General features: G+C 48.6%; 1 protein-coding gene across 11 annotated transcripts in view; it reads left to right on the top strand.

Moving 5' to 3' along the window:
- Positions 1-235: 235 nt before the first annotated feature.
- Positions 236-26,289, top strand: part of LOC122391470 (aldehyde dehydrogenase family 3 member B1-like) — a 28,742-nt gene continuing 2,688 nt past the window's right edge. Inside the window, exons 1-10 of one of the 11 annotated variants that reach the window (XR_006258355.1) lie at positions 250-279; positions 1,103-1,204; positions 1,385-1,440; positions 9,535-9,678; positions 11,465-11,560; positions 19,709-20,094; positions 20,518-20,748; positions 21,913-22,113; positions 23,386-23,501; positions 24,346-24,461. Coding sequence is in view for 10 of the 11 variants with exons in the window: in XM_043385403.1 (XP_043241338.1) it covers positions 1,147-1,204; positions 1,385-1,440; positions 9,535-9,678; positions 11,465-11,560; positions 19,709-20,094; positions 20,518-20,748; positions 21,913-22,113; positions 23,386-23,501; positions 24,346-24,449 (1,392 nt within the window). In the remaining variant the exon portion in view is untranslated. The other 10 variants (XM_043385403.1, XM_043385399.1, XM_043385397.1 and 7 more) reach the window with 10 other exon arrangements.

Genomic DNA, 26,289 nt, shown 5'->3' with positions numbered 1-26,289 from the left:
TAAATACCAAAATTAATCGAAGTATTTCGTAAATATTGCACGAAATGTTTTGCATTGTGCTTAAATTTTCGTATGATATTTTCTTTGCTGTTTAATTTTAAAGAAACTTGGCTTCAAAACCTGCAATTTAATCCCAAATAACTCTTTAATTTGTACGAGATCTGTGACGTAAAATGATGTGTTTTTTTGAACAAATAACTTCTATATTTTTGTTCCGACAATAACAACGCGTCTGTTTCAAAATATTTTAATGCCTTTTTGTGCTGTGTGCGTTGGACGGTCGATTTTCCCATTTTTTTTGTATATTTCAGCTGAATATAGTGCTACAAACTGTAAATAATTTTATCAGTAGCAGCGAAACATCTTCAATTAAGGGGGGCACTGCCGACTTTTGGTCCCATTCTTTCCATGCAACGCCCATAGGGGCCATAGGGCTAGTGTTAAAATGTCAAAGTCAAGGGGGGCACGGTGCCCTGGTGCCCCCCCCGTTCCTCCGCTTATGAATTAAATGCGCCTGATAACCTGCTAACCTTATTGTATCTTTCACTCAGCATTATCTTTCCTCGTATCCTTTAATCTGCAGCCCAGGCGTGAGCCGTGAAGGCTGAAGGCAGTTCCTTTTTTACGTATGTACCTGAACAAAATGGATTGCCAGCTGGAGCTGGAGTCCAAACCTAACACATAGTTTGAATGTGTGAATATGGATTGACAGAGCTGGAATCCAAGCCAAGGCTGAGATAAAGCAGAGCTTGTCATGACTGGTAGAAAAACACGAAAAAATAGTGCATGGACACCTTTCGATTATTAAATCTTGATAGTTGATCAGCATGACATAACCACAGAGAAAACAATGTATCTTATTTTTCTTTGGTTATGTCATGCTGATGAAGATTTAGTAATTGAAACGCGTCCATGCACTAGGTATTTGTTCTGTGCTTTTTCTACTTGTCTCTATCAATATACACTCTTCATGACTGTCATGAGCAGACTACAAGGCCTTCCAGTTTTAGAGTTTTAGGACAAGAATGCCCTGCAATTACATATCTCATGTCAATGTGATTCCTATCAACACTTCACTCTGTGCATGTGATTTATCCTACAGGAGCAAACCCTCAACCCAAGAAACAGTTAACTTTGTGAAAACATATGGTCATCATGCCTGAAAAAGATAAGTTGCTGAAGGAAAATGTTGGAGATGGTCCTGGTAAGTAGTTTTGCTTGAACATTTGATATAATTTCATGTTGAACTTTCAATTCAGTTGATATTTAAAGCATACTTAACCTAAAGCATGTCCATCATTTGAATGTGCATTGTTGTGCATTGAAATAATACATTTTTTTTGTTCAGAGCCCAGACATTCACTGCATCTTATTTATATTCCAGGAAGTCGATCTAGTTCCAAAGGAAGCAGCTCTCCAAAAGTGCTGGACATTCCTTTGGTAAGTAAGAACACATCTGGCCATCTGAGACCAGACCTGACAACTGTGAAACAGACAAGCTCAATCAACTGCAAGATAACTGATCTCATCAGTACCTCTTTTTAAAAACTAGTCTTAACATCAAGCATTTTACTGTCTTGTTTGTTACACTATGCTACCTAACAGTCACCATGCAGTCAGTTTTATAATCTATAACATTATTACTGCAGACTGCAGGGACAGAGAGGCAGTGGCGGATCCAGGGGGGGGCAAAATGGGCATTTGCCCCCCCCCCCCAACGGCATGATTTTAACATTACGCCTATGGACGATGCATGGAAAGAATCGATAAATTTTTATGGTTTGCCCCCCCCCCCCAAACCTCTGAGCTGGATCCGCCTCTGCAGAGAGGAACTGTCAGTGGAAACTGGGAATACTTCAACTTCCAGTAGCATTTATACAACAATACAAATGCTACTAAGTTCACTTTTTCAGGCTTCAGCTCATTACATATGAATACTTAAAAATTCCTGATGTCCCCGATTAGATGAAAATGACACATGCAGACAGGAGAAGGCCTGTTCAATGCCGTCCTCGTTACTCCCAAATTACCTACGGACTTGGGATTGGGCGTCGTTCTGCCTTGGTTCTGCCTCATATTTCGCCACGAATATCGGCTGACTAGAAGATACGAAGTAGCAACGAACCACCAACCAACCTCACAAGTCGCAACTCGGTCGCTTTAAAACAGAATCACCCCCCCCCCCTCCCTCCTAAACATAAGTCTCTTAGGCTTACGACTAATCAAATATCTAAATGTCGGCAATGATATCTTGCAGGCCGTTTCCTCCATGCCGCCTCTATGTATTGATGGGACAAGTAAAGCAAACCAATCGATATGCGCTCACGATCTTGAGGTGAAGATGATCGTAGTTCAACGGGTAGCGGAGACGGATTTTCCTGTGTTATGACTGATGAGCCTTTTCCGAGGTATTCTGGATCCCCCCCCCCTTCCGAAGAAAAATGTGTTTGTTGTTCTTTATCGCCGAAATTGATTTGGAATAACTGACACTTCTTCTTCTTCGCATCGTCTGGCCCGGACTCAGCTCGCTCTATCCGATGTCATACCCAACAAAGTGCCCTCTAGTTTCGATAGATCGGCTGTCCTCTAGTTTCGATAGTTTCCAGCTGCCCTCAGCTGTTCCGATGGTCCAGCTGCCTGCTAATTCCGATAATCTACCGACTCACCGGACCAGCCTGTCGCAGTGGGACCGGTGCGGCCGTCGGGGTGGTTCCTCCCACTGCGCCGGTCCGGCCGGCAACGACCCGGGGTCGGGACCGGGACCAGGACCGGGACCAGTCGTGGTCTCAGTCTTAGCATTCATCACTGAGCCGTCAACCGGTCGGCGAGACTGGACCTGACCGCGCTGACCTCTGATCCTTTGATTTGTCTCCTCCGCGGCTCCTCTGCCGGGCCCGAGATCGGACGCAGGCGTGAGGTTTTGGTGCGTTCGTCCAACATTGATAAGGCACGTGGGTTTGCTTGTGCGGTAAAGGCACACTGCTGTGCACTGCTGTTACAACATTTAGGCAAGATGCATTGCTGTAAGCAGGATCGTAAACAATGCCTGAACACGTCGCCCGTTCCAGCTGTTTTATTTATTTATTTGCTTTAGGTTTTGTTTTTGTGAGCCACGCCGTCCACGATGCAACCTCGAGCACTCTCAGGGCCCGGGGGCGCTCTCAACTGTCCAGTTTTCCGTGGTGAGCCATCCGGTGCGGCGCCGCGGGTAGCTGGTTATGGACCGGGACTCCCATCGACCTGGTAGACTGGACGGCTTAGCCCCCACCCCCCTCCTCCAGGGAACTGAGCTCTGAGGACCCCCCCCCCCCCCCAACTGACACGTTATGTAGCGGGTGTTGTGGCCTGTGATGGAACGGTGGGGGGGGGGGGGGCAGATACCGGTAGCTTTTATAGAGGTCGATGACCCACTAGCAAACATAGTGGGTCTACTCAGTGTCGAGCACTGTGAAGATGGCAGCTCAGCATTGGGATTACCTACTTCCTGAGCTTCGGGATTTTGTTCGTTCATAATGCTCAGTGAAAACACATGAGTACGATGTTTCGATGCATCGTAACTGCTTGCTACTAGCCAACCATGATGATTGATGTGTTGTTCATTGTGCTATGCATATTGTGTGTTATTGTATTTTTATGCATTATGCATGGGCGACAATGCTTAAACCAGGGCACTAAAGAGTCGCTTAAACAAAATGCACGTATGCTAAATGAAAACGTGAGAACTGGATTCGTTTGTTTAGTTTTTCTACCTCGCGAAATCCGATGAAAAGTAGGCTCAAGCCTAAGGTGACGGCCAACATTCCTGACCCCACTGCTGAGCTGAAGCTGGTTTGGTGGTAGTCGTGACGCTGGAGAATGAAGACTTCAGTTCTCAGGCTCATGATGATTTGGGTAGTTCGCCAGGGGCTCAAAACACCGAACGTGTAAAATGTGAAATGTCTCACATCGTCGGAAGACGGCGTCGTTCAAACGTCGTCGGTATCCTGTGGACTGGTCCGACTAGTCTGGCTCGAGAGCCAGTGTCATGATGTCTCAAGTCAAAGGTGTCCATTTGACCGGTTATTTATCTTTAATTGTAGTCCCTGTTTCGTTCGTCACTTACTCTCCATCCGCGCCCATCTCTGAGCTCCCCTGTCTAGTTTGGTTTCTGGCTGCGCCCCTGATCCGGCTATCAGCTGACAGTGAGTGGCATTGATGATAATCGATCCGATAGACCCACCTGATGGCGAGGCCTGGGACGGCTTTAAACGGCCTTATACATTTTTTGCGTAAAGCAAAGCAAGACGAGTTTTCACTTCTTAGATCCCACTTCTTAGAGGTTTTTGGAGCTTAGAGCTCTTCCATTCAAATGCTTCACAATTTATTCACGAATCCAAGCCATTTTGTATTGGGTTCCGCACTTCTTCCTCAGTGCTCAATGTTATAGGCATTTCTTGTTTTTGACGGTATTCCGACTTAAGCTTACGAGCTCGGTTCCTTCCACAATAGAACAAGTCCATCCTCAGTCTGTTGCCATGGATCATGGCCCTCCACCACCGTTTCCCCAAACTATGATGACTTGTCGTTTGTCGTGCTCTTGCGGACTTCGCACTGCCCCCCCCCCCCCTGCCGTCGGCGGGGGGCCCGCGGTGCGTCCTTGGCGTACAGTCGCTGTAGTTGTGACGTGGTTGGTCGGCGCTCGGGCTGGTCGGGCCGCTCGGACTGCCGCACTCGGCGGTCGGTTGCGGTGTGGTGTGGTTGCGCTCCGGTGAGGACGGTGCAGTGAGGAGGAGTGTGAGGACGGAGGAACTGCTGAGGACGATATGGCGGCGGAGAGGACATACGACATACCTGCGGTGAGCGATGAGGATGGGGTCTCGTCACTCGTGGTGTCCTCACTCTATGCCAGATGCCTGCGTCCATTCGGCGTGGCACTGCTGGCTCGGGAGAGTCGTTAGACACAATTTATCTTGTGAGCAGTCACCCTACAGGCCGGCGTATGATTGTATCGCAGATTCCGACTCCTGCATGCAGCATAACTCCTTCCATCGCATACTGATTGAAACCTGCTGCTAATTAAACGCACACTTTGAATTGTATTTGTAGGTTCCGGTATCGTTTTTGGTGCTCTTGTTTGTAGTTGACGGATGTAGATTTATTTGATGTGCTGTGCCACTATCCTTTGGGAAACGTTCTTTGGTTCCCCACTGTTCAAAAGTAATAAATAGCGCATTCGAAAATTCAAATTACTGATCGATATTGTATTGAGTATTGAATTAATTGGCACTAACTGCTGTTGAATAACGGAGTATTCTGCGAGCGTTTTGTTCGCTTATTGCGGCCTTAGGACGCGCCTACTGCAATGATCACTTGCACCGATACATTGGACGTTCAGACACTTTTCTGGCCGACCTGGATAGGTACTGGATGTTGGAATTTCTTGGATCACAACTTTGCTGATAACCAACTTTTGGCGACACTTCGAGAACGTCCTTTGCTAGTTTTCAACATTCTGCACCGCATGTTGCGACGGTCTTTCCCCGGCATCCGGCTAACGTGCTGACGCCATCGTTCCTCCCATGATACACATCCGTTCGACAACGGGAATTACTTCCTGGATGGTATCTGCTCCGGGCCGGACCTGTCCTGCCATGCTGCGCAGTTACGACGGTTAACAGCAGTCAATAGTGACCGTCTGTTGTCCCAATTAAGGCGGCACATACCACTGCTTTTTTCGACAGTTGATGTCCCACCAAACCGGCCGAACTGCCACGCGTGCTGTGGTCAGGGCGCTGACCTGTGCTGAGCTCTCAGTTGGGAAGGATTACACCCGGCTCGAGCCCGGCTCAGTGGCTTATTAAATGCAAAGGCCCGCTGACCGGTGTTTGAGGCTACTGAGCCTCGTTACTAATGCGATTTGACGTGTGTGACACCGTCCCGTATGCCACCACTGTTGGGGTGAAGTGTGTGTGAACCAGTTTTGGAAGGCGTGCTAACAAAGTACGAACGTCTTGGCGTCGTGGGATGCTCGATCGGCGCAATTATTACAGAGCTTCCTGAGCGCTCTCCGTATGTGTTGTAGTGAATAAGCCTTAAGAATCCACTGCAATCATTTTTAATGTGATGGCGGTCATCGATTCACAGAATAAGTCGATACTAGCAACGTAATTAGACAGGACATGCGTTATCTAGAGTGGAGTACATTCTCCCGCTTCAAAATTCGTCCAACCCGCACCTGGAATTGACATCAGCTGTGCTTTATCATGAAGATCTTTTCTTTTGTCTCTTGTGAAGCGTCCCCGAAGCCTTGATCTGCACCGTGGCCTTATTCAGCTGCCTGGGCTCTAACGTTTTGTCTCACCTGAGCTTGATACCGGCCTGGCCAGATACATCTATCTGTAGGTATCAATCTGGTCGACGTCGCGCGCTCTTTGCACTAGTTCGCCGGTCTCCCGTCCCAGCCTGAACCCTTATCGGCACTTGAGGCCAAGTGGCCTTCCATGCCACTATCCACTAGACTCCGGCGGATGCCTCCTCCCCGCCCATCCGCCCTGGGTTGGGCGGGGGCGGGGGCGGGTAGGTACCGCCGCCGGGCCGGACCGTAGTATGGGCGGCTGGTGCGGCCCGGGTCGGAGCTGGGGATGGGTGCGAAAGGCGGTGGGAGCGTCTCCGCCGCGCTCCTCACCTCACCTTTACCCCGCACCCACCCTCCCCGGGCTGCTGCCGCCCCACTCGACCCTCCCCGCTCCGCGCTGGGCAGTCCCAGCCCGCAGCGGTCCGTCCGCGCTCCTCCAGCCGTGAGAACGACTCCCGCCTAACCTGAATGGCAATAACCTGTTGTAGACGGGATCATAGCAGATCCTGGGTTCATGAGTTCAAACTTTGATCGGATCTGGACCAGTGATCTGTTCGTCCCGAGCCACATTGCAGACGCGTTATGGTTTCGGTGTTTGAGTAAACCAACCACTGGGCTTGGTCGGGACACAGTTCGAACCGGTGTAAGTGTCACGGAGCGCAGCAATGTTACCAATCGATCATATAGAATCCAATCTGATGAACTGGTTTGACCGCTACAGGACTGGCTTGAGGTCCAGTTTTTCCACTCCTACTGTTTTACGCCGGGATGGGTCAGCGGTACGCACCACATATCGGTAGTTTTGCCGATTCAGTGTGATGACGCTGGCCTGAGATCTTCACATAAACACTGGATAGCTGTTGGCGTCTGGGGCGTTTTTGGCAGCCATACCAACCATTGGCCGTCCAGGGGCCGTGGTGTGTTTGCTGGGCCACATTACGGCCTCTGCTTGGCATTTCAGAAGAAAAACTGCTGTGCCCTGTAATGCAAAGCATTTATAACCTCGAAGACATTTCTGTTCTTTGAATGAGTTCATCGCATAGCTTTCTTCAAGGGCATCAAACCGACAGACATGCCCTGAGCTGATGGTCTGATGGGATTAATTCGACTACCGCTCTATCAAATATCAGAACTTCATCTAATGTCAGGCACCGTGCGGAGGTCGGGCAATTCAGCCGGCTTACGAGTAATCCAGCAGCCGGTCGCTTTAGCAATGAACTGCCCAGTGATCACGGAAGTGTCGAGGTCGACGGTGATGTTCCGTATCCGTATAGCTGCAGCTCCCTGTCAGCGGAACGGAGGGGAGGGTGGGACGAAAAACGCGAGCGGCTGCGTGGCTGACCGGTGTGTAGACGGGTTTTTGTTGTGTCTCGTCTGTCTGAGTGAGGTTTAATGGGCTGGCAGTGTGTCCTCCCCTGTGAAACAGGTTTTCACAGTTACCTACTACAAAGGGTGGCGCATACTCAGCTGTCTGTATTGTATTGTATTGTATTGTAGGTGTATTGAATGGTATTTGCGACCATGAGCGATCCACACATGGCGTTTCGTGCCATGAGGGCTCGGGAACACAAACCTCGAATGCATTTAATGCATGTGAAGACTCCTCTTATTCACATTCACAGTTGCATAATCGTTGCCAGCGTTTCGGTTATTACAGGAAATACTCTGTATGCCATATAGGGATTCCGGGTGTCACTAAGGTATGCCGGTTGCGGGAGAGCCACACGCCAAGGCTGGCTTCGCTTTGTCATTGGCTCAGAAGGGCTTCCGGCTCAGAGCAGTACGAGGGTCAGATATGGGCGGCCTGTGTCGCCTTACCGTCTTATCGTGGAGTAGGAACTGTTATGTAATGTGACCTAATTCGTAACGTTGCGTTCGTATGCTTCTCGACAACATGCCTACGAATGGCATGTTGTCGAGAAGCATACGAAATATTCAGCAATGCGAGTAGGTATGGCGTATGCAATGCAAGTCTGATATGTAGAGCAGGGTTGTGCTCGACTCAAAAAAAAAAATTGCCGACTCGACTCATCATTCAACTTCAGAAAGCCCTGACTCAACTCTGACTCAAACAAGGAGCTGATTTTTTCCCTTGACTCGACTCATGACTCAAGCGGCTCGATGAAAATATGAGTCGACTCAAACTTGACTCATTTTTTTGTTGAGTCAAGTAAGTTGACTCAAAATTGACTCAGATAAAAAAGTTGTTGAGCGGGGGGGGGAGGGGTGAGAGAAATCCGGCAGCAGGGCCGGGGCTAAGTTGTTAAGCGGGGGGGGGGGGGGGGGGCGTGGAATAAAAAGAAGCTTTATATATATTGTTTCTGTAACGTTGAGTCAGCTGACTCATATTCCTAAATGTTTGACTCAACTCAATGTCAAAAGTTATTTTACTGACTCAACTCTGACTCAACTCAACAGCTCAATATTTTATCCGACTCGACTCAAATCTGACTCATTTGAGTCAGAGTTGAGTCAAATTTCTGACTCGACTCATGAGTCAAGCACAACCCTGATGTAGAGGGATCACTATACAGCAACGAAGGCAGTGAAGGCACCTCAGTCGTACGGTTATCTGGTGGACACTTATGCTGACCGGTTAATTTATTTAATTATTCGATTTTGGTCTATAGTGAGTGAGCCGGAGCTGCTGCCAACATCCTGGCTGCTATTGATAGCTCACGACGTGAACCTCTTTCGATCGTCTCGGCGTAATTGAAATCATGTGTCCACTGTCCATCTCCTATGTCCTGTATGGTTTCGTTTGGGGATACTCTTCTATAACGGGAAGGGAGAGGCATCTCCGGGATGCGTTTCTGATGACCACGTTATTCCGGCTCCCAAAGCTGAGGGCCAGCTCCGCGTGCATCTTGATAAAATTGATTACAGTGTGAGATAGGTTCTGCGTGATGCGACAGGGCGGAGAATAACCGGACATTTTCTCTGAAATGCGTCACTGGGGGTCGACGCGGACGTCTTATATCACGCAAAAATATTATCGCCAAAACCGGTTGTCGCTCGCAGTTTCACTTATCGTCCTCGTTCATCCGTACGAGCTTTCTTCCCGTCTCGCTGGCCGGCTAGTGACGTCATTAAATCCAGTGTCATCACTGGAACTAAGTACTTAGTTACATAGTTACAGTATGAGTTATATCAGTCCACTTGTTCCACCCTCTGACCTTCCCCATTTGTCGTGCCAACAGCTGGTCCAGCAGGCCCGGGAGGCGTACAATGACGGCGTCACCCGGGATCTCGAGTTCCGCAAGCGCAACCTGCGCGGCCTGCTCAAATTCTACAATGAGAATCGCCAGCAGCTGGTGGACGTGCTGCACAAGGACCTGCGGAAGGTGAGGGGGCCGAGGTGGTAACCGTTGTGAAGGTAGGACGTGTTTGATAGGGAACTTTGGAAAAGTTGAATAACGGCAATCCATAGAGGTCCGAGATAGAGTCGCATGGCTCAGAAAGGCAGAAACGCCCCGCCGCAGGTAGACCTCTCGCTTTCCGAAGTAAAAAAGGATAGCCTGCTGTCCTATGAAGCACAAACCAGAGCCTTGGAGCATATAGCCTCGTATGATGGTTTTATTTCAGTCTACACAGACGGCTCAAAAACATCCGAGGGAGCGGGTTGCTCTTTTGTCGCTGGTCGGGACACCCGCTCGTTTTCCCTTCCACCCAGCGCCTCGGTGTTTTCCTCAGAGCTAGTCGCCATCGAAAAGGCTCTGTGTTTTATTGAGGTGTCCGACGGTTCTTTCTATTTGATTTTATCAGACTCACTAAGCAGTCTGTTGGCTTTACGACGGTTTAATCCTGACGACCCGATCATTCAGGACATTTTAACTCGGCTAACTTCGGTGGAACAGTCCGGAAAAAACTATCCGGTTTTGCTGGATTCCCAGTCATGTTGGAATCCAAGGCAACGAGCTTGCTGACGCCGCCGCGAGACGCGCTGCCGCAGCGCCCTACACTCGGCGATTTCCTCTGCCTGCCCGGGATTACTATACTCTGTTCCGTTTCAAGTTTGCAGCCGAAGTGCCCTGCTGAAGGCAGTGCGTGATTTCTGTAGATACATCTCTTGCATTTTGAGACGCAAATTCTTGAGCGGAGGAGCGATCTGCCGAAGAAACTCCGACTGCAAGCTTGATATGGAACAGACTATATCCCGTCGTACGATCTTCCATGCTCTCGCAGTGGCAGGCAGAGTGGGACTCGCGCGCGAGCAGTAAGCTGAGAGATATCAAGCCAACTCTCGAGCCTTGGTCGTCATCCATGCAAAGTAACAGACATAACGAAGTCGTCTTATGTAGGCTGCGCATCGGCCATACGTATGCCACGCATGGTCATCTCCTCCGCGGAGAAGAGCAGCCCACCTGTCGCAGGTGTACCGTGCCTCTCACTGTCTCTCACGTGCTTTTAGCTTGTCCTCTCGCTGAACCGAACCGGACACGCTACCTCGGGCGCATCGCTCCGGGTACCACTATCCGCCGCTTACTGGGTGACGAGTCACCCTGGGTTTTATCCGGCAACATCTTTTCTTTCATCCGTTCGATCAATTTCCAAGTGATTTACTCGACCTGACCCCAATCCAACTAGCCCTCTCTAGTCCTTTCATCTAGTCAGTTGTCTAGGACGACACCTTTGCGCTGTTTTATCTTACCTTGCTATTTTATATCGAGTCTTACTTTCTAGTCTTAGTATCTAGAAGGTTCTTTCTTGTGGCACACTTGTTTTATTAGTACGACGTTATGGGCGCAAAATGACCTTAGCAGTCGGCGCGCCCTAAAGCCCCAATCAACAAACAAACAAGAAAGGCGTAGGAGTTCCAGAGATGTAGACGTTAAATGTGTTGGAACAGCTGTGACACTTAATTCCAAGGCGGTATTTGACGACGTGGTTCTCGTTGTCTTCAAATGGCATACAAGTTTACCAAAAAGCAACCCAATAACCTGTTTAGATCGTCCAGGGGATGATATTTTATGCATAGATGAGCCCTTGTCTTTTTCAATTTTTATTTTGTCTTTTTTTACCCTTTTATTTTGACCCTTTTCCATACGCTTCCAATGTCAAACTTCATTGTTACGAGTGCTCACATGAAGTGCATGAATTCCTAGTCTGACGGCACTGTACTGGTTTCAGCACGCCTTTGAGGCCATGATCACTGAAGTCAACTACCTCATCAACGATGTGAAGACCATGCTGAACAACCTGGACGAGTGGTCAAAACCTAAGGCAGTGAGTACTCGGACCAGAGGATGGGGCGGAGGATTTCGTACAGGCTACCCTGGGGTCCGTTTTTAATCTTTCCCCGCACATCATGCGGCGCTCATAACCACAAATCATCATCACATCGGCTCTTCTCATCAGTAACTGAGTATGACCGACCTCAGACGCTCTCCCCATTACCCTGTTCTAAACATGACTCTGCCATTCTCTCATGTGCAGCGTAACTGTGACATAGCACCATCGGCAAACTGCTGGGCGGGGCCGACAATTGTCCCTGCACACTGCACAATGCACACAGGGTGGCTGCAGCTGTATTGGCGGACGAGCACCCGGCTAGACGGACTGGTACTATTGGTCTCAAGATAAGGGTCCAGGCGGCCTGTAGGTTTGATGCGGTGAATACCCTCACCCTCGCCACAGCTGGAGTGGGGGTAGGGGAGGGGGTGCGTTCGGCCCGAGTCTGACAGCGGGGTCGCTCGCCGCAGTGTGGTGTCCAGCGGTGCAGTCGGAATCAGGCGGAATTATGCCGGCGGCGGTAACCGGTCGAAGGGCCTGGCTCAGTCGCGTCTCGGAGACGAGTTACCGAGTAGGGTGTCAGCGATAGATGGGAGGGGTGTGGTCAGGGCGCTGTTTGATCACCAAATCAGCATGCTGTCAGTTTGCTAGCGTTTCTCATCTTCTCATTGGTCGTTGATGAACCACACGTGGTGTGTGCGATTGACCAATGAGAGACTAAGAGACGCCTGTAACTGGCTTCCATATATTGGAAAACCGACAACAAGCAGAAAACACGACGGTGCATGGGGCGCACTAGCTTTGAAGGTCGCTCCGCAAAAACATAACTTTCCATAGATGAGGGTGACGGGTGTTACCTACCCCAGACTTCTTGCGATTGCTCTCAACAAGGAAACCTGAAAGCTGAAAAATAGCACACCTGCCTTGATTCAAGCCGATTCTCTGGTGACACCAACGACCAATTACATTTTCAATTCTTGTCGAGCCACTGACCTATGACGTCATAAAAGACTTCATTCGGTCCCAAAATATTGCGGCTTGGTAACTCCGCCATTGCTAGGTCAACTTCTGCAGATAAATAAAACTCACAGGACTTCATGTTCTTCCGATACCTTGCAACTTTTATGTCTCGTAATTTCTAGAAGTTCACGTAAAGCTAGGTCAATGACGTGACCTCCCTCACCAACATTATTCAACAAGGGAAATACTCAGATTTATGTTGATGACAAAGAAAAAAATGATTTACGACTATCGTTTGCACATGGAGTCGTGCTCGTGTCGCTTCACTCCTTGCAAGATCGATGCTCAACTTTTGCGTTGTGAACCATGTGCAACGTCATAAGCGACGTTACATAGATATTGGAGTTTTTTTGTCATTATTCCGCACCGTAGACAGTGTTTACAATTGCTTCACGTGCAAAAAGAGAAAATTGTCAGATGTCGTTTACCTGATTTGTTAACCCGCGCACCGACGGGGGTCTGCGCCAACTTCGCACCGACGGGGGGGGGGGGTGGATGACGCCCCCCCCCCTGAGATCTCGAGAACGAAGCAAGATAGCGACAAGCGGTAAACGGCATCGGATACGCACGGACAAGGTCTACAATTTTTACAAAGGTCATTTTCAGGTCAGGTCAAAGATGACGTCACAGGGGTCGAAAAAGTCAAAATGGCGGCGCTAGATATGGAGAGAGTTTTTCTCCAATAACTTTCGAATTAGTCAAGATAGGAACAAACTAAGGGCATCATCGTGATCCTCTCGTCAATCCGCATCGAATGAAATATATGTTGACCTCGAAAGGTCAAGGTCAAAGGTTGACCTCAGGTCACGTGACCTCGAGGTCATCATGTATATCATTCGATGCGTCTTGACGAGCTGAACACAATGAGACCATCGGCGCGGCTGTATCTTGTTTCTGTACGGAGTTATTGGCCAAAAACCTTTGGTGACCTTTGATGACGTCACATGACCTTACAGCTGCCCAACAGCAAAACAGACCTCAAGGTAGTGAAGGTTGATCGTATATGAAGTCATGTAATGTATATGGGTCCATTCCGACCCGTTTTAGTGGTAAAAACAGGGAGTTGATTTTTTCCCCATTGACTTATAATGGGGACTGGGGAGGTCGCGAAATTGACCTGACCTTAGGTCACCGATATCAAAATTCCGAGATATACAAATTGTAGCTACTAATGACCTAATAACATCCTGCGACTTTCAAAGGCCTCCGACATCCACTGTAGCTCTGGCACGGTGACAAAGTTGCAAAAAAGTGACTTGAGGTTGGGTCATTCAAAGTGACCTGGTGACCTGACCTTAAAGGGACCCTCCCACCTTAACATTAGTTTGAGTTAAGATAGCCAAGTTTGCGGCCAGGCTCAGAAACCACCATTTATCCTGGTCGCAACCCCCGCAGCTTTATGGTGTTCAAGAAATTTCTTCCTTTTACTTGCAGGGTGGGACCAGCGTGGTCCCTATCTCTTAACCATTACGGGAATCTGATGACGTCATCAGGCTTTCGAACGTCCGTTAAATATTTGACTAAAACGTTTTGTAGCGCGCGGTGGTATGTGCTGCTTTGCGCGCAACAAATGCCGCACTTTCAAATAAAGTCGCTAGGAACAGCGGAGATCCCAAGAAGTAAACAAAAGTAAAAGTCTGATATCTTGAAAACCGGTGAATATTTTTCGATGAAATTTGGTAGATATTCGTTTTTGCTCTTTCTGAACCGAGCGGCATCACTTTCATGCCAATTCAGTAACTTTTTTGAAGGTGGGAGGGTCCCTTTAAAAGTTAGGAGGTTCAAACTTGCACACCATGTGTAAAATTGATGAGAGAATAGTCATACCAAATTTCGCGGCGCTACGCGCCGCGGTTTTCCCGCTATCCGCGGAAAACCTCAGGGGGGGGGGGGATATCCGCCCCCCCCGTCGGTGCGCGGGTTAAACGTCTACCTACACGTTTGTCTAGTCTGAAATATGCCGTATTTTTACATAAAATGTATTTTTTTAACTTAAGTGACCGAAAGATGCCGGCGGTACGGGATAAAATTATTAAACCACTCGTAGATAACAAATATTTTAAACGTCTCGCCTATCGACTCGACGTTTAAAAAATTGTTCGACCTACTCGCGGTTTAATATATATTAACTACCGTTCCAACTGAAATACTACCGTTCCAACTGAAATACAGGGTGGTTATATTAAACTGCGAGTAGGTAGAACAAATATTTTAAACGTCGAGCGGTTAGGCGAGACGTTTAAAAAAAAAAAATCTTCCTACGAGCGGTTAAATAATTTTATCCCGTACCGCTGATATCTTTCGGGCGCTTAATGATAAAGAATACATTTCATATAAAAATACGACATATTTCACACTAGACGAAAAGTCAACTAGACGTTTAACAGTTTGTTAATCGTCTAGACGTTTAAAAAATCAGTTACACGACATCTGATAATTTTCTCTCTTTGCACGTGAAGCAATTGTAAACACAGTCGACGGTGCGGGATAACTCAAGAGTCCAAGAGAACTCAAGAGTCCAAGACCCTTGATGAACTGAACGCTGCCGTGAGTCGTCGAAGTCTGCACGATGGCCGGCGATCATTTGGGGCTCCAGCGGGGGCTTACTTTACGTCATTCGCTCCTGAACACCCTGCACTTGTGCACGTGACCTGACCTCAGAGGTCACATGCTTATCTGACACTTTTAACTTGATTGTGAATCGCTGGGTGTTGTTTTTGTTTGCAAGGCTTTTAGCTTAATAATGGGCGAAACGGCGGCGGGGTCCCCCCCCACACACACACACTCTAGACGTCTCTCGGTATTCAGAAAGCCGATAGGTCCAACGAGGAATAACGGATACAACGACAACGAGATACGTGCACTCTTGAAATATGTTTGTTACGTGTGGATTTGATTTTTTAGAACGTTTCCTTGTCTTGTCTACAAGCTGAAGTTCGCCAATCAGCCTTATGCATTACCTAGCTGCATCGCTTCGAGTCCAATCAGTGGGAATGGCTTCTACACTCTACACTATTAGTGCTTTCTTGGAATGATATCACGTTTGATAGAATTATAAAGCGAACGCATAGCGAAAGGGGCGAGAGTAACACTTAACATATTGGGTGGAGACTTCCACTGGCGTCCAACTGGCGTCTAACTGAGCAGACGTCCAAGTTGGCGTCTAACTTGGCGTGGACGGAGACTTCCAAGCTAGACGCGTCTAAAGCTAGCTGTCGCCAGCTAGACGCAGCCGCCGTCCAGCTAGACGCGTCTAAGACTTAGACGCGTCTAGCTAGACGTGAAATGGAAGTCTCCACCCATTGTGTAATGGTTAAAGGCCTGGCTACACTATGCGTTTTCTGCGTGCGTTTTTGCAGGTTTGCGTGTTTTGCGTAATATCGTTCTAGGAAAAAAGTTATAAACAATATAATTTTTACTTTGGTTATATACAAGAGCTAATATAACTCTTATGTAATTAAAATTTAAGGTGAAAAACGTCACAAAAACGTAATATCGTTCCTTTTTCTAGAACGATATCACGCAAAACACGCAAACACGCAAAAAACGCACGAAGAAAACGCATAGTGTAGCCAGGCCTTAACTCTACCGGAGGTTTAACAATGCAGGTATTGAAATAAACTGTTCAACACTTATTCAGCGCCATAAATGGAATTATATTAAACAGTAGGAAATTAAAAGTTATGAAGGTTGAAATATGAAGCCGTTAAGATAATGATATAAATAGTGACGTTCTCGGCGGTATGCCGATCATGACAACATTCATTGCTATGTCCTAAACAAATTCCCACGTCTTGCAGTCTAAGGTGAAACTGCAATGAATGATGCGTGGTCTGGCATAAGTTTTATCCTCTAAAAAAAAAATGTTCTCTCTAAGTTACTACATAGGGGACAGTGATTCTCTTTAGCGTTCAGCTTATTCCCCACGAACAGGGACTTACATACGAACGCAAATTTGCATGTTGGCAACTAGGTTGTGCAGTAAATACGGCTGGATTTTTTATCATGCCCGTTTGAGCTGTAACGACAAGGCGCCGAGGTTGACCGCCGGCTTCTGTTTGTCCAGGTCCTGCTGGACGACAGCCCGAAGTTCGTCGATCAGGATGAGGTCCGGAGGGCAGCCGGCTAGCATCTCTTTCCTTCAGAAGTCTGGCACGTTCAATTCGCACCACCGCTAGGCCTTGGCAGAGCGATGAGTTGGCGCACCGTCCTGATTGAAAATGCATGTCAACATGTCATTGACCATGCGTTGGCTTAGTATTTGTTTGTTTTGTTGGGTTAGGCCCTTTCGGTCGACAAGACCATTGCAGAGCCGGAAGGATGATAGGAATTAGGGGGGAGACATTGGTCTGGGCAGGCACCCTAGTGAGTCGCCGGGGCTGAGCCCGTCCAGAGGACAGGCCACCCAGCCCCAAGGCACTCACTGCACCCGGCTACGGGGTGCGCTCCCTCAGGAGCAGCGGTGCCGCTCCAAGGGAGCAGCCCGCATGAGATAAAGTTGCCTGTCCAGCCCGGAGGGGGTGGCGGCGTGGAGGAGAAGGATTTCAGTATCCTGAGGATAGAAGCACGGAAGGGTGACTTTGTATTGGGCCGAAGGTAGGTAATGAGCCTTGGAGACCTCTTCCAATTGCGTCTCACGGTCCTGTTTGGAGATGTGATAGCGCTTCAGCGCGAGCCGCTTGGCCAATTTTGTCGCCAACTACTGGCCCCTCTTCCCGGTCGCCTTTTTTTCAATGAGATTTCTGTAACGTTTGAAATGGTAGGCGCACGCCGGCAAACTGGAACGATCAGCAACACTGCCAGCAGCCGTATGCTTATCCCACCAACACCGGACTGTGCAGACAGTTCGTCTATAATTAAGACTTGCAAACAAAAACAACAGGCAGATGTCCTAACCAATCAGCAATGACATGCTGTGTCATTTCGGCCTGGAGCATGCCGACTGTCTGGTTCAGCTCCCTTGATAGAAATTTCAGACATTCACGTAGCGACGCAGCCGTTCAGGTGGACAATCTCTGTGAAACTGGCCGTAGCTCGGTGATCCGTGACCCGAGGTTCGTTCGTCACCTCATGCTCTGCGGCCAAGGACCGTGCAATGCAGGAGTGCAGCCTGAATCGTCATCCCTCAGGTGTGGACACGATTAGGAACAGGAAAGTGTTGTCATAGGCAGTGGACATAACTTTTGCGGAACGATATATTGTCGTCCTGTAGTGTCTTTCATTGTCAGCGAGACGCTACATGGAATTAAAATGGCGAGCGGCTCTCCCGCCGGAATCAGTGGGGGAAACTGTGGTCAAATCTTCTATTTTTGGAAGCCTTCCATTTTTGGAAGGACCTTCCATAAATGGGTATGCATTTTCCAAAAATGGAAGGCTTCCAAAATTGGAAGGTCTAATCTCAGTGTTCCCAACTGTGATTCACATTCTTTGATTTAAGTTACGGCCTTTTTAAATGTGTAACATTAATAGTTGATTTTGCCATTTATGATCATTGATATAAGGAGAAGCAGCAGTGCTAGTGTTGGTAATACAGGCATGCTATGTCAATGTACATAGTGATATAATAGCATGGTGTCCTGGCGCACTGCTCTCTTTTCTACTTCTAGAGGACACATAGAAATTCAGAAGAGAAAACAGCTGGTCAATAACCAACCAGGAGGAACACAGCTATAGCCCTGACAAAAAATGGTTTAAATTAAACTTACTATTCCTCATATAAATTGAAGATTCATGCTCCTTCGATAGAAAGTAACACGAAAAACGGCGCAGCAACGCCTATTTAATTCGTCCCATATTCCGGAAAAAACATTGAAAAATGACGAGACCTCCACCCAAATGTTTGGCAAAAGCCTTAAAAAATTGAAATCAACCACACAATATGCTAATAAATGCAGAAAACGGCAACAAATACAAGTTTTACTCGCCACTACACTCCCGAAACCGCCGCACTCTGTCCAGACAATTCCGCACTGTAAATAAAGTCGGCGGTATCGAACAAGCATGGCCCGTCACTAAAGTACTTTTAAGGATATTTACTTTTCGTTTTTGATGCTTTTTGCTTACAAAATGTTTGATAAAGTCTTATAAAACCATCGTTTGTCGGTAAATTTTTGTCAATTTTCCACGACTCATTACTTTGAAAAATTACCTAAAATACATCCACGCTAGGATTTAGGCATCCACGCTAGATTATGGACACTTCACTATGGCGAATAGAAAGCGACCAGGGGCGATAGTCGCATTTGCCTCATGTTCGGCGGAAATCGGTAAGTTCCAACATATGCGCAACATTTTCTATATTTGGGTACGATGACGTCGTCAGCGTACCCATTTTTGGAAGGTGCGTACCCATATATAGAAAATCCTTCCAAAAATGGAAGGCTTTCTAAAAATGGAAGATTTGACCACAGTTTCCCCGACTGGAATGGTGAGCGTCCTTCTCTGTCAAACGCGGCGCTAGTTTCCGCCTAAGCTCCGCTGGCCCGCTCGACTGCTATGTCATGCGGCACAGTCTACAAGTACAGGTGACCGGTCGCGAGATCGGAGCTCCGTAGCACCGAGCGAGTGTGGCGAAGGTGGGGGTATTCACCGCATCAAACCTACAGGTCGCCTGGACCCTTATCTTGAGACCAATAGTACAGATGTGCCAAGTACGGACCCTCGGACTATGGAGAGGGGCGCCCCGTTAACATTGCAACACAGCTGTGCGAGTGATTGGCGTTCGCCGTGTAATTACCGTTCTACTTTTAGAGTATCTAAATTGCAACACCACAGCTGCGCCTTTTTCAAAGCTCTGTTCCGATCAATATCAAGAAGACCTTTGGTATCAATGTAGATTAATGCTGAAGGTCTTTATTGCATGTCGAGCACAGCTGAAGCACATCTGCACCCGTTGAATCCCTAATCCTAATCTTAAAACACACACTGCCTGCTCACAATTATCGCCTTTTCCATGTCTAACTCTTCACTTCCACCTGTCTGCACGACCATCCGATGCTCTCCTTTAATGTTCGTAGGCCCAGAAATACCATCACGCTTCCCCTCTCTAACCCCTCCTGTTCTACCTCGGTCCTCAGATCCAGAAGACTCCTCTAACTTCTCCCCTTCCACCTCGTTCCGCAGGTCCAGAAGAGCCTGGCCACGATGCTGGACCGGCCGTACGTGCTGCCGGAGCCGCACGGTGTGGTTCTGGTGATGGGCGCCTGGAACTACCCCCTCCAGCTGAGCCTGGTTCCCGTCAGCGGCGCCATCGCTGCCGGCAACTGCGTGGTCATCAAGCCGTCGGACCTGTCCCCGGCCACGTCTGCCTTCATCGCCGACACTCTGCCGCGGTATGTGGACAGCCGCTGCTTCCCGGTGGTCTGCGGAGGAATTCCGGAGAGCACGCAGCTGCTGGAGCAGCAGTTTGACTACATCTTCTACACGGGCAGCAGCGCAGTGGGCAAGATCGTCCGCGAGGCCTCCAACAAGCACCTGACGCCCGTCACGCTCGAGCTCGGCGGAAAGAGGTCAGTTCAGTGTGGGCCTGTGGGGCAGGGACGGACTGTGACGCGAATCGAGGGAAGGAAGAGAGGCATTAGTTAGGTATATGTGATAGCTTGTGAGCTTTTTGTTATCGCGTGCCGCAGTACTTTTGGTGTTAGATACCCGTCAATGCTGAAAATTGTGTAGAATTAATCTTAGAAGTTTCCGTATCAATTTGTTTGCTTGGTGCTTTGAGGGGTGCACTAAAGTGCATGTAACGGGCATCGGGTGGTTAAATCGGTGTGATCTAAAAGCATGCATTTACTTTTTATGCTCGTATGTTTATCTATATATCGTTTAATCCTACCCTCGTTTTTATCTAACAGACGTTGAATATTCTTTTCCTCGCCATCTTCCTGGGAACTCGCGGCATCTGATCTAACCATATCTGATCTCTCCCTCTCCAGTCCTGTCTGGCTGGACGAGACGGTCAACATGGACTACGCGGTGCGCCGGATCCTCTGGGGCAAGGTGATCAACCTGGGCCAGACGTGCATCGCGCCCGACTACCTGCTCTGCACCAAGGCGACCGAGGCGCGCTTCCTGGCCATGGCCAAACAGGTGCTCAAGGAGTGGTTCGGGGACAAGCCGGAGGAGGCGGTAGAGCTGGGGCGTATCGTCAACCAGCGACACTTCGAGTGAGTGTTGGACTGGGGAGAGAGGGAGAGATGATGGGAGGGGTGGAGAGAGAGAGAGAGAGAGAGAGAGAGAGAGAGAGAGAGAGAGAGAGAGAGAGAGAGAGAGAGAGAGAGAGAGAGAGAGAGAGAGAGAGAGAGAGAGAGAGAGAGAGAGAGAGCGAGAGAGAGAGAGAGAGAGAGAGAGAGAGAGAGAGAGAGAGGAGAGAGAGGCTGACGAAAGAGTGAGGTAATAGCGACCTAAAGGGAGAGGCGGGAGTTGGTACGAGGAAGAGTTGTGTGAGTGAGCTCGAGTTGGTACCGGCCGGGTAGAAAAAGGAAATAATCCTTCTTCGTGATTTGGATGTCGGTAGACATTGGTAGGATAAGTAAATGTGAGGAAGCTTTAAATTTCAGATGTGAATTGACTTTTAAGATTATGTTTGGGGCCTGAATGTTGGATGCTATCGGAATAAGTTTGAGGATACTTTTGCAGGTGATAATGATGAAAACTTATTTGAGTTGAATTGCGGTAGGTGCACTAAATGTTTGCTGAGCTCAAGAGTGGCATTAGTGGGACAGACACGACTGTATGAGAGGCCATTATCGTTCAGCCATTGGAGGGCATGAATTGCCTAATGCCTAACCCGCCGTTGTTGAACCGAGAATCAGATAGACCAATCGACTCTGTATTGAGGGCCGGTGATGAAATACCATGTTTGTCGTTCGACTGTGGCTCTATGACAGCCCTCAACTTTGGTGCTCGAACTGAGGAGCACGTATCGAGTAGCCACTGATACTGAGGATATACCAGCTGATAGTCCGTCTCGAACCATCAGGCGACGCTACGTCGTGGTGACATTCCGGTTTCGTATCCGGACAGCCCGATTTAGAACGGCTTAAGTGCATTCTCCAGCTTTGATATCATGACTTACATGGTGTACAATTATTACATTGGTACATATTGTTCATCTTAACGATGACCAATAGTTTTAAATCTTTCAGTCTGGAGATGAATGACTACTCTCATGTCCTATGGTTTCATTTATCTCCCCCTTTTTCTTTATCCCCCTCGTTCATTCATTTTCGCCTGCATTCATTTCCCCCTATTCATCCACCTCCCACGATTTCTTTTCACGCAACCCATCAGTCACCCATCCCCACCCTCCCCGCGGCCGCCTTCCACAGACGCGTGAAGAAGCTGCTCGAGTCGTCTGGTAAGGTGGCGCTGGGCGGCCGCTCCAACGCCAAGGACCTGTTCATCGAGCCCACCGTGCTGACGGACGTGAAGCCAGACGACTCTGTGATGCAGGAGGAGATCTTCGGCCCCGTGCTGCCCATCGTTAACGTCCAGTCGGCCGCCGAGGCCATCCACTTCATCAACAGCCGGTAAGACGTGGGGACGGACAGGATGGAAGGGAGAGGAGGGAAATGTACGGAGTTGTGGGAAGGGAAACGTTGGGAGGGAATGTTTGGGTACTGGTGGGGTGAGGATTGAGTTGTGCGTAGGTTGAACTCATTGAAGAGAGGTTGTGGGTAGTCTTGGGTACTGTGTGTAAATCCTGAATGGCTAGGGGGAGGGAGCTTGGGGAGGGAAGTGTGTGTGCCTTGGGAGGGGGGCGGGGTGGTGTGAATACTGACGAGTTTGAGGAGGGTTTGTGAGAAGTTGAGCAGGGCAATTAGGTTGTTGTCTGTGAGAAGTTGATGTTGGTAAGGCTGTTGTCTGTGGGAAGTTGAGGAGGGGCTGTGAGAGTTGCTGGGGGCGGGGGGGGGGTCTGTTGGAGGAGTGTGGGAAATTCGCGAGAGGGAGGGGAGGGTGTAGCTCTTTTTTGTCTGGGAAGGGATATTCGGTTTGTGTAGCTTTTGAGGGAAGTTTAAGCTCAAGTGAATAGTAAATGCCGTGTGAGGGAATGGTAGGATCCCTGTTGAGTGTTGGGGAGGTTGACTTGGATGCAGGATGATGAGTGACCTGTTTGTTGTGTTGATTGGGTTGGTAGATAAGGTGTTCTTTGTTGGTACGAAGTCTCAGTGATTTCCACGCAGTGTGTGCTTTGTTCGGCTGGGGGTGGATCGTTGTGCTACTGACATGTATCTAGTGTGTATTGGTGTCATTTGACGGCCGCCAGGTCCCCGATTGCTGCCTGCTGTTTTTCCCACCTATCTACTGACGGCATGACGTGTCTGTGGCTGTTTGTATATCAACAGATGCCAGCTGTGACTTTGTTTTTGGCAGTTGCTCATGTTCCGTCGTAGTATCTAGATACGTGTCATGATTGTTCAATGTAAATTGTACGAATGTTATTGATGTCTGTTGATTGCAATGCGCATCCGCATGACATGTTACGTCCCATTTTTCATATTCAACTTAGTTTCATCACAGCTCCGTAGGAAGCACTGGCATCTGCCATCAACTAAGCTGAAATAACGCAGTTCTACTGCCACTAAGTCACTGTTTTCACTTATCTGCTTCTTAGCCTGTATATATTATGGTGAAGGCTCAGCTACTCTTTCTATAAACTGCATCTGAATATAGCATCGCTGTCTCCTCCCTCACTCTTTCTATCGGTGACGGCCGTCTCAGCATGTCTCCTGACCGAGACTCTCTCTCTCTCAATCTCCGACTGTCCCCCAAATATCACTGTCCCGGGGCCGACCTTGCAGAGACAAGCCCCTAGCGTTCTACATTTTCACCAAGGACAAGTCGACAGAGACGCTGCTTCTCAAAAACACTACCGCCGGCGGCGTGACTGTCAACGATACTCTGTTCCACATCGGAGGTATGTCACGTCACGTGACGGGTACGCGCGTCACGTCACTGCTGCTGGTGACGTCTGTGACGTCCGTGACGCGTCTGGCGCCCGGGTGACGTCACAAGTGACGTGCCCCTGTCGATGGGGAGGACGAGAGAACGAGTGATGTCCGCTAGAACTGCATGGCTTCTGTGCTGCATGCTGCATGCACTGTACGCTTCTTATGCTGCATGCTCTGCACGCTTCTTCACTGCACGCGTCGCTTATGGTTGGTTTTCTGTCATTGGTGCCGTGAATTCAGCTGGAGGGTTAGTTTGTCTGTGCTGTGGGCAGTCGGTTCAGGAATTGTTTGTCTGATCGAGGGCAGGTCGCTCAGGATTTGTGAAGTTGTGCTTTGGTTTGTCGTACTCATCTGTCAATCCTTGATCCCACCGGGTGACTTCGTTTGATAAGCTGGGAATCGTTTTTTTCTGATATTGTGTCCAATCATTCCAAATTCTTAACCCGTTTCCTTTAGCATGGGCCATCTGTTCTAGCATTGTTTACACTCTGAGTTGTCGGATAAATTAATTAACTGGTTTATCAGTTCCGCCTTACAGTTATCGCATTCCTTTGCCAAATGGCGTCTTTACTCAACCGACTTCTATTCCCTCCCCAGTCTCCCATATCCCAATCTCTCTGTGCTGCGTTCTTCAGTGCTCTGTCCCTACTGTGTGTATGGTCAGTGTCGGTGACAGGTCCCCGTCTGTATATATATCTGTGTGTGGGCCCGCAGGCCCCTTGTGTGTTCCGTGTGTGTCTGTGGGGCCTAAGCCGGGACTAGGAGGGGCAACAGAGCACCGGCTGACGCCTGCCGCGTGCCCATCTACAGAGAGCGCCCGCTGGCGGCCTACATTTTCACATCGGACGCCGACACGCACCAGAGGATGCTTTCCGAAACCTCATCCGGTGGCATTGTCTTCAACGAGACGCTGATGCACTACGGAGGTAACGCTTTGTGCCATAGTCTGTGATATAGCGCCATCAGGGGGTAATAAAATCCCCCTTTCGACACACCTATAGCAATGTACAGCTGGGATAGTCAAAGGTAAGGATTGAACCTTCAGCAGGCCGTCTCTATCATCAGGTAAACTAAGATAGTATTGTCAGTGATGGATTTCAACGAACTTCTGAAAGCTTGGTGCGCTGTATGTAGATACAAAAACGGAAGATGCGGCGGCAACAAGGCATACGATCCCGGCGACTAAAGATGATTCGTTTGCACCTTCCCGCTGACGCCAAGGATCTCGCTCGCAGCTGTAAACAAACACCTAACGCAGACGTGCTGAGAAAGCGCAGTGAACAGCAAAAGAAGAGAGCTGACTGAAAGGAGAGACGACGCACGTTACTTCGTACCCGAACATTAGTGTAAAGACGTCTAAAGCTCGTTCATATGTAAGGGAGCTGAGAGATGTGCAAACCGCGGAGATAGCATGGAGTGGAGCTGAGTTGGAAGCTGTTTGTGCGACGCCAGCGAAACACAGAACGAGAGACCGTGGTCCAACATTCGTTTTACACAAGAAGTTTTGCAGATGTAGTCGTTTTTGTGATCAAGAGTCGTGGCTGTCGAACTGGAGATCTTTGTCAGCGCTTTGTTGCGATAAAGAAGGAAGCATTTTGCAGGCTTGAAGCATTCTTTACTACATTTCCAGTCATCACTCTTCATATATTCTGCCGTACTCCAGCGCTGTATATATTTTGCTCTTCTGTTTACTATCCTTTTTGCAGTTATAATTCGCTTATAAAACACAACTGTTAGGAACTAGTTCCTCCTACCCTAAATTTCACATCATAGGAAAATACTTCATCCCTGCACACATCCTCCAGTTTACATGTTTACAAGTTTCACGATTTTTCAGTGACACAACAGGCACGCCATTCCCATGCACACCAACCCGCACCAACCTGGTCGAGCCCACCACCTCCCTCCCTTACCTCCAATCACACTGTTGCGTCCGCGCGGCCTCCAACACCCCCTATCTGCTGTAGGCCGTCCCCTCTGGCGCTGTACTCGTTCAGCAGCAACTCGGGCGTCAACGAGCGCTTCGTCAGGGACACCACGTCAGGAGCGGTCACCATCAATGACGTGCTCGTGCACATGGCAGGTATGGTGCTGTGACGTGGGAGAGAAGGGAAGGAAGGACGTTTTTGGGGCTTGAAGGATGTGTTAGGCTTGAAAGAGAAGGATTTGTTGAGAAGTGTAAAGTTGTGGGCCGAAACTGAGAATAGAATGAAATGTGGTTGAGTGATTCAGCAGATTCACACATCGGATCCTGCGCATGACAAAGAAGGTAGGTATGTGGCTTCTCATACGCTCGAGCTATATCTAACTTTTCAACAAGCTTTGGACCGGCTGCCGATTGATAACCACTACTATGCTAGGCAGTAGGCACTGTAATTTTTTAATGAATTGCGTGCGCCAAACCGGACAGCATGCTCATTGCTCACCTGGATGCGAGTTATCCTATGGATGAGGATGAGAGGATGCATCGTGTGGGTTGATGCGTAAATTGTGATTGATTTTAGTCACGCTTGATAATGTATTTGCTGTGACCCGGTTCGGTACTGTGCCAGGCGTTTGTAAAAGTGTAGGCAATGAAGGCTGCGTTCAGTGACGGCATTTTAGGGAATTGATGGCTCATTTTGGCGTGAAAATTGTTATATTTGATGTGGTCTTGTATCATATGTACCTACTAGACCATTTAGATTTATACCTAGATTGTGGCTCCAATTTTGCAATTACGTGTATACTACCGTAACCTAACACCTGTGACAT

The sequence above is a fragment of the Amphibalanus amphitrite genome, unplaced genomic scaffold, assembly GCF_019059575.1.
Source record: "Amphibalanus amphitrite isolate SeventyFive unplaced genomic scaffold, NRLGWU_Aamphi_draft 000439F_arrow, whole genome shotgun sequence".
Classification (NCBI taxonomy): domain Eukaryota; kingdom Metazoa; phylum Arthropoda; class Thecostraca; order Balanomorpha; family Balanidae; genus Amphibalanus; species Amphibalanus amphitrite.
The sequence above is the reverse complement of the archived record's forward strand: the minus strand, read 5'-3'. Positions and strand labels throughout refer to the sequence as shown.